Raw genomic sequence first — 9,486 nt, 5'->3', positions numbered from 1 at the left:
AATATAAAGCCATAAATGTTTGTAAACACTGCACTCGAAAAGATAAAAACCCTAAAATCACACTCCCATTTATTCTAATTTCAAGAAAATTACAAGCTTGGGGTCAAAGTTGCTTCTTCTAAAACGTCAGCAAAAACGTTTATACTAAAAGCAAAAAAAGAAAGTCATAATGGTAAAAGCGACCCAGTGTGACGCTAAATTTGAAATAATGAAGCTAGGACGTTACGTTATACTTACGTTTGCCGTACTATAACGACATGTGAAAGAGAGACAGATATACGTATTAAATGGACAAATGTTGTGTATATTTAAGTCATAAATGATGATATGAAATAATCATAAACAATCAAAACTTATACTGAAAAAGAATGTTAATATGAAAAGAAATTTAAAGGAGTTATAATATGTATAATATGAACGCTTTTATTATTGGAAATCATGAAGTAGTTTACTTGCAATTTTTTTGAAAGCATTTTAATTGGATATGAACTGAATTTGATAATGGCAACAAGAATAAGGTCGAAATCTCAAGGTGAGTACCATGTTGTTGTTGTTGTCGTTTGTGATGCATTGCTGTTATTTGGCGATAAAAATAATCGAAACTTAATGAATGCGTCAACTTGACACAAAAATATATAAGAAATCTCAAGCGCGTCCCACTTTTCAAGTCACGGTTTATTTTTAAGACTTACAAATGCTATACATATGTAATCCTGTAAAAATGTAAAGAAATTCGTTGTTTGTATCAGTTACAATAACTAAATGACTTTTAAATATTTGCTGTTTAAGTAACTTATGAATTAGTTATTATTGTTTTTATTATTATTTTTATTATTGGTAGTAATAGTATAAAAAATTTCCCGCATGTCCCATCTATGCTTCCGTAAGAAAAAAAACTACTCAGATTTAGGTCATTTTATAATCATGTCGCTAGGGCAATGACATTTGAATTGAAAAAAAAAATCTATACGCAGATTAGTTTTTACTACAGTTTAATGAGAAAAAAGTTGGTTCGTTACACTAAAAAGACTATATAGTATGCTATTTTATTTCAATACATCACATTATATCAAAAACGTATTTGTTTCATATGGTTCGTTGGATTTTATGTCACAGCGACACTGTCAAATGTCATACGGTGATTTTAACCCTAACTCCACCAACCGTCGAGAACATTTAAAGGCCCATGATGCAAGCCTTGTCTTAAAATAGCTAAAACTAAGACTGTATTTATAAACTTTAACAAGACTGCACGAAAATTACACAATTATGTCTTTTATCACAATCCGTTATATAATATGCATTGCTTAAAGGCACATTAAGCCTCAGGAATAAATAGTTTTACCTTCTGAATTAAGAGCTAAGATATTTTTTTAAATGTTTATATTTGAATTGAAAAAAATTGAAAATTGAAAATGTTTATAATGCAAATAGAACATGAGATGTTCATAACATGATACAAAAAAGCGTTTCGTGTACATGTACTAAAAATGTGTGAAAATATATGTACATGTATAGCAAAATGTAAACAAAGTGATAAAACAATAGATCACCTTGAACGTATTAATTGCCAAATCGCAATGTTACCAAACGATCGCTCATGTTTATGGCCATCTAGTAACTTATAGACACTGTAACAATACATCGAACATGAAAAATGTTTTTTGAAAAATAAAAATAATTAATGGGCCTTTAACTTTCATTTTTTCTTAAATAAAAAGTCTTTGCATGACAAGAAGGGAATATGGACCTATCGGTGAAGGCCTTCGACCAACAGCATTGGTTCTTGTCCTGATATGGTTTACAACCATGTATTTACATAAAATAATAGCACCATTATGTAGTCTCGAGCTTGTTTTAAATTATACAAAAACGCGCTAAAATGATTAAGTCATAAATGTCCATAAATGTTGCACTCAAGATAGAATAAACATTCCTATCTTACTCTCTTTGTTCAGGTGTGCATCCATTATCAACCATGTTTCATCAATTTCCGGGTCTTATACCATTCAAAAATTTTAAGTGCAGCCGAAATCAGTTTCCAACATAAATGCGGGAAAATGAAAATATTTCTTTTTTAAATTAATAAATTGATACCCTAAAGGCACATAGCTATATAAATGCAATGGGTTGCATAAATAAGAGTTCATATAGACGGATTAACGTAAAATACCCATACAATGTAGATCTACTACAACAAAACGTTTTCGTGAAAGTTACGAAATTTGTGAACATTAAACGAAGCTCTGATGAAATGGACAAACGAAATAAGCTGTGATTAAAGATTATCTTCGCCTTTTCTGATTTTAGAAACAGAAGTTACGAAGTTTACCGAATTCAATATAAGGTACGGATCTAACGGAACTTGCCGAATATTTAAATAAGGAAAGTGATGATGTTTGCAAAATTCAATTCAAGATTAAAAAAAAAACTCAATGCAGTTTATCGAATTTTAATATAATAATTATTTGTAAAGTCATTTATCTTGCCGACTATTGTATTACATATTGGAAGTCACGAAGTTAGCGGACTGTCAGCATTAGATACCGAGAACAGCGAATTCATATAATCTTTTCATGGGTGTAAAACCTTAATGTGAACAAACATAACAAGATACGGGGTCAAAGTATACTCCGCTAAAACGCTGTTAACGGAAGTTTCCTGGCGTTATTTACTTCATTTTTGTCTCATTTAAATGCATAACTTTATTTATGACTTGTTACAGATCCTTTGTGAGACATAAATTGAAATGTTTACGCTCAGTTACGTTTTTTACACGTGCCATACCTAAACGGTAGGAGATAGACATTTAAATACATATGAGCCGCGTCATGACAAAACCAACATAATGGGTTTGCGACCAGCATGGATCTGATCAGGATCCATACTGTTCGCTTACAAACCATATAACAAGTAGAGAAACTGATAGCTATCAGCATGGATCCTGATCAGACTGCACGGATGCGCAGGCTGGTATGGATCCACGCTGGTCGCAAACCCATTATGTTGGTTTTGTCATGACGCGGCTCAATTATTAAAATCTCATCTTTATATATCACCGCGTAATTTGTTTTCATTTAAATATTATATAAAAACACTTGAACAAAATGTAAGAAAAGGATAAAGCAAATGTGTACGGGAATAAAAGCAGCATTTATAGTTAACTTCGTGTTTGATATAATTATTATCACAAAGAATGTATAAAGAAAGGATATTATATTGAATATTAAAGCTTGTAAGATTAAAAACACACAAACCAGAGAAGTGTTTGCGAGTCCGTTTAAAATAATAGAAATCATGGCAACTCGCACACGTGCTAAACCCCAAGGTTTGATTTTGTTCTTTTATTTTCACAAACGTTTACACCTTTATATAAACGTGTATATTTTTGATTAAAAAATAAGGAGGAAGGCTGAAGTAAATATGCATCGTGAATTCTAACGAACAGTTGATTTTATTCGCGATAATTTATCTATATCGGATGACAAATATCGACGATTCATCGATATTTCGAAAAATAGTTACAATCAAGTTTTATACCTTTTAAAATGATTTCAGTAAAATACATGTTCTGTTGATACAATTAGGATGTGTCGAGATTTTTCTCTGACCATTTTATGTTATCACTGCATGAAATACATGTAGATCCATTTTGCATCTGTATGTGTTTTGGGTGAACTTTCATAATTTCTAGACATATAATTAATTAGTCAAAATTATCGATTTTTTTCAAATGCGTATTGGTTATTGATTTACATAAAACTATCGACGATACATCGGTATTGTTTAGTGAAGGTGTGGTAGTGCACTCTTAATAAATATAAGCACTCCATTTCTCTCTACATTTTCTTTTCTTTTGCCATTTCTCCATTAGATTACCTTAGTTTCTCTATAGTGATAATTCAACAATCAATTTTTCTCTTATTCTTCAAGCTTACATCTAACTGCAGCATTTTTTTTTTGTATCTTTATTTGAAAAATATAACCTATACTGGATAGGAACTGGTATATGTATTGTTTTACTTGTTTTCCAATCCTCTCTGATTTTTCTTGTTTTGAAATGTCTGTAATTGTTATTTATGTACAATGTATTTAACACAGTTTAATATAGGCATAAAGCATTTAGAGGCGTTCAGCCTATAAGCATAGCCTCAATTATATTTGCCATACAATATCAAAGTGTACGCATACATACGTCATAATAAAAACAAAATCAGCAAAAAAAAAAAATAAAAACGTATAAAACCACAAAAAGAAAAGAAAAGAAAGTTTAAATTGCTGAACAACACATAAATCAATTTTATTACATGCTATTGTCAAGACAATCAAAGTGCAAACTTTATTACGTATCTTTAATAAGACGGGATCTGCTTAACTTATAATTAAGCATTTTACAAAACGTAATAAAGTATTGTTTTCAAAACTGCACTCTTCACTGCGGTCAATATACCACGTACAGACGCAAACTGCATTTTGTGTGCTCGCCACAAAATAAGATGTTTTTATTCGTGATGAAACGTTCTGTTTTATTTGTCTCTTTATTCTTATGTACTATGATAAATGAAAAACTTGTAATGGATTAAACATTCTGTAAAGATAACAAAATTCAATATACTAGAAAAAAATCTAAGGTAGCTTATGCATGAGTCATGATAATTTAGCATAGTATCCACTATTCGAGATTTAGTTACTATGATATTAAATAAGCTTCGAAATAACCAGGAGCAACACATAATCCTGTTCGCCTAACATTCATTAAAGTGTTGAATACAGAAAACTGCACGATCTATAGGTTAACCATGCTATGCTAATGGTTAAGGAAGAACAACAAGTTGAGATCTGTTTTGATCCTGATTGTTACGGTTAAGGAACTCTTTTACTGTATCAATTTTCCTAAAACCTAATCAAAATTTGTTGTGACTGATGTTGACGTTATGACTATTGTTATGAAAATCACATCTTCATATTATTATTTATTACCGTTAGGTGCCGTTCGTGCTTCGAATAATGCACGGAGGGCGGCCTGAGGTCTTCCCCACCAGTAAAACTTGGAAGTCGCTATGAGCACTACAGTGTTGGTGCGTGCGACTTTAAACCAACGAACGATACGTATAAGCAAAAAAAGTACATATGTAATCAAATTATAAAAATGCTCACTATAAGCAATTACAGATATGTAATAAAGGGTCCAGAAATACCATTGCTAAGTTACATACCAGTCAGTATTGGTTCAACATAACTCAATGATTTATATCATTTTTTATATTTCAGTGATGGAGGCTAAATCTACCACCGACAATCTTGAGAACATAAGCCGGGTTTTGAAAAAAGTTCGTGACTACGTCATCCTAGTCTTCGCCTTCGTCCTGTACAGACTTGCCCGTCTCATAGTATTATCCTTCCAGAAATTTACGTGGGCAGTAACCGGGGTTGAGAAAACCAGACGAGATGCCAAAAGTGGCCTTAACTTCCGGTCTGGTGCGCATGTGCAGGATATAAAATGGCGCCGAAAAATCCACCCACTAGTCATAGCAGATCAGTCAAATTTCATAACATTTCATAATTCGTTCAAACATCCAAACTATGTACTAAAGCCACATGTTTCGTTGTATTGTGTTACCAAAACAGAAGCAGTGTTTGTTGAAATGGACGAAAAGATGGATTTGCAGAATAGTACGGAAACAAATTTCTATACAGCACAGTTTAAGTTTGCCAAGAGAATGATAACAATACCGTTAGGAGTATTTCATAAACTAGCACAGGATACTGGAGACCCAAGGGTGCCAGTTGTTTTGATCTCAAGTACTGGGAGGTGTGGTGCTACATTGTTGAGCAGAATGTTTGAGCAAGTACCTGGAACCAGAATAATCCAGGAACCAGACTGTCTTACAACACTTGCCTTTTTAAAACGGTCTGGTTCCCTTTCCGACGCAGAATATGATAATGTTCTCACAAGCGCAGTTCGTCTGTTATGTAAACCTGACGACAAAACAAACATGCTTATAATTCGTTCGCGGCCATGTTGCTGTGTACAGATAAAAACAATACAGAAGCTTGTTCCCCGCATACGTCACATATTTCTCTACCGCAATAGCTTACGTACCGTGTCTTCGTACATTGGCACTATGTCCAACGACACAACGGCCCAATGTGCCAAATTTCTTATTGACAATGCTGTTCTCGCGACATTTTTACCCTTTTTGAGAAAACTGTTCCATCACTACTTTGTTCAAACGCTTGATCAAGATCCACCTTTAACAAATCCAACAGATCTGACAACTGTAGGAATGTTTTCAAGCGTCTGGGCGGCTTGTGTCGCTTGTGCCGTTGAATGTACAGAAAAGAATATACCGATAATTTCCGTTCTTTACGACGAAATGATGAAGAATCCTTGGAGAAGTTGTAGCGTCCTTTTCGAAAAGCTGAACATTCGCTCCCAGTACGTAAATGCAGCGACACAAGCTTTTAAAGTAGATGTAAATAAAAACCAAGATATTTGTCAAACGTTTATGAACACTGATTCTAGAAGAACTATTCCACCGGAAATGAGAGCAGAATCTGACGCCATTTTGAGAAAGTACGGGTTTCCAAAGCTAGGAGAAAGATTTGAATTGAATGGGTTGACGAATTTTGACCCTCCTCCTTTCAGCAAAACAATGTCTAAAGACAAACTTTTATTTTAAATATATTTGATATAGGACCATTTTTAGTGTAGAATAGTTAAATGATTTTTTTTCTTTTTGGATTATCATCAAATATTTTAAAATTTATAAATTGATTACGGTTCGTTTTATGTTTTTATTGTACCGGTTTACGAAATAATTCTTGTTAATGATTGTGTTACTCAAATACTAAGTGGAAAAGCAGTATAAACATTTTGAACAAACTTCATGTCTTGGGTATGAAATTGCGAGGTTTGTCAAAACGAAAATAAATAAACAAATAATAATAATAATAATAATAATAATAATAATAATAATAATAGTAATAATAATAATAATAATAATAATAAAATCGTACAGCAGTTGTTATTAGATAAAGCCTATCCAAGAAAACTAAGGAAAAAAAAAGAAAATTAGTGCCCGAGCGACGTTAGTTAATAGGTAATGTTTCAGGAGTTTGGTACTGTGATTGGCTGGACGATCGAGTGTAAAGCTGTATTCCTACGACCCTTGCGTGCGACTAGAAAAACAACGTCACCAAATGAATAGTACACTCATTTAATATTCTTTCATCGTAATTTATATACCTTCTCCGTAAAATGAAAAAATAAAACCTGTTTAATACCGAAATAATTAATTTTTAATATAAATGAGCTAGGCAACAAGTTATTGACATGTTAATAGGAAAGGATTATGAATATACATGTAGCTATAAATCATCAACGCTAGCATCGCAACTTTTAGAGGTCATCAATGGAACAGCCGGGGTAATTGCGACGCATCAAATAGATTAGCCGGTGTCAACTTGTTCATATTTAATTTTCACTGAATAACTGCGTAAACAAAAGTGGAAACAAAAATTATAGTAAAATTAGAAAAAAAACATGTACTGTCAATCTTTCACTGGACAGGATTATCCTACAGTTATTCAGCAAACGTCCATTTGAAATTAAATATCATTGATTTTAACAACTCTGAAAATTGTCTAGCTGCGAAAATAGTGTTCATAGAGAATCCAAAGGAGAGGATAGGGAGGGCGATTATGGTACCTTTGTCACAACCTATATGGATCCCAGATGATGATCTTAAACCTTATGGTATCAATTTGACTCATGAATCCAAGAAATATAGGAATTATTGGCCGATGATTGCAATACATCTTAAAACATATATTTATATAATAAATTTCATTGAACATTGAATTAAATAATGGCGGAGGGGGGGGGGTGTTGGGTGAAAAGGCGTGACAAGACGTCTATATGAAGTAATGGGTTAAATCGGAATGTAATTAATGAATGTCCAAGGCATTAGGATAAACCAACACGGGTCTGTCAGTACTGCCTTTATATAAACAAGACACGTCGGATTTCTGCCACAATACCGACATTGACTTAAGCGTAACATGGAACCAGCCAGGTTGCATCTTTTGCAATTAGACAAAAATCACCAGTCTTTTGGCGTGTGTTACCAATACAAATTTCTTGTGGTCACTGCAAATTACTGAAAATAAACGAAAACATAATGTTCACGGCCGCACTTCCATCGAAATTTCTCTTAAAATCGTGAAACGAATGATAAGTACTTTTACACACCGTGGACCTAAATAAATGTAATTTATGGAAATGTGAGTGGCCGTGACTTGCCAATTAATTCCAATAAATGACCTGAGAGTGACTTTTCTGAAGGAACCACCTTTCTGTGTAATATTTACACTAAAAGAGAAAGCTCTCTCGTACTAAATGCAAAACTCAATTAACAAGTTAAACACATCTTAGTGTATATTTAATTAGAACTGTTATACATAGATAACGCTTTTCAGTAAGTGTTAGAAAATAAGTGTTACAATTATAGAAAATGGTCTATGGAAACACCTAAGACAATTATTTTACTGATAATTCAACAAATGCATTCGCTTTTATAAATAACTATGTACTAGAACGATTTGATGAACAGAACAGAACAGACATTTTATTAGACTTATACATAAGTATATCATCTTAATACATAAACATCAATGTTAAACATGTCACATAATCTAAAACATATTACAAAGGTTTAATCAAATGCACTTTAACATACATTTACAAATACTACATACATGCATAAAAAAGACAGTAAGGTAAAGTAAGCAAATCATGAAATTTAAAAACAGATGGATTGACCAAAGTAAAACGTTTGATATATTTTTTTCTTATTTGAGAATAACAATTACATATACAAATAAAGTGAGATTCATCTTCAATATCTCTTGTGTTACAACATAAGCAATATCTTTCGTTTCTTGGTAAATTAATACGAGTGTACCTCCCTGTTTGTATTCTCAAGGGATGCAAAGAAATTCTAAGTTTAACCAAATAAGTACGTAATTTCTTTGGTAAAAAATCTAAGTATATTTCATATTCAAGTGTACTTATAAATATTCTATACATATTCAAGACAGAGTTTGTGTTAATATTTCCATACTATTCTTGCTTAAAAGTATCTATTAATCTACATTTAAATTCAGAAATAAATGCGTCAGTGTCAATAAACTGTAATCACTTTGAAAAAATACAAAACAAATTCAAGGTCGTGATATCATCATCATCATTATTATTGTAAATTATAATAATAATAATAATAATAATAATAATAATAATAATAATAATAATGATAATAATAATATTATTATTATTATTATTATTATTGTTGTTGTTATATGACTTTCATGCTTTACAGGTGAAGAAAGACCTCGAGTGTATCGGGACATGGATTAACATGAACTTTAATCTATTTACTAATAATTAGTAATCATTTCTATATATTTTTGTACTAATATACATTT

The 9,486-nt window shown here is 31.9% G+C and overlaps 1 protein-coding gene across 2 annotated transcripts; it reads left to right on the top strand.

Annotated features, from left to right (window-relative positions):
• Positions 1-232: 232 nt before the first annotated feature.
• Positions 233-6,886, top strand: LOC132758539 (uncharacterized). Of its 2 annotated transcripts, none has more exons than XM_060750225.1 (2): positions 233-532; positions 5,272-6,886. In XM_060750225.1, exons 1-2 carry the CDS (start codon positions 502-504, stop codon positions 6,681-6,683), a joined length of 1,443 nt encoding a protein of 480 aa, XP_060606208.1. In that variant the 5' UTR covers positions 233-501; the 3' UTR covers positions 6,684-6,886. The 2 variants fall into 2 exon arrangements, with proteins under 2 accessions (XP_060606208.1, XP_060606200.1); XM_060750217.1 differs by lacking the exon at positions 233-532 and adding an exon at positions 3,068-3,328.
• Positions 6,887-9,486: the final 2,600 nt, after the last annotated feature.

This window comes from Ruditapes philippinarum, unplaced genomic scaffold (assembly GCF_026571515.1).
Source record: "Ruditapes philippinarum isolate M1 unplaced genomic scaffold, ASM2657151v2 ctg2548_1_1_1_1, whole genome shotgun sequence".
NCBI lineage: Eukaryota > Metazoa > Mollusca > Bivalvia > Venerida > Veneridae > Ruditapes > Ruditapes philippinarum.
This window is presented reverse-complemented; position numbering and strand designations above follow the sequence as displayed.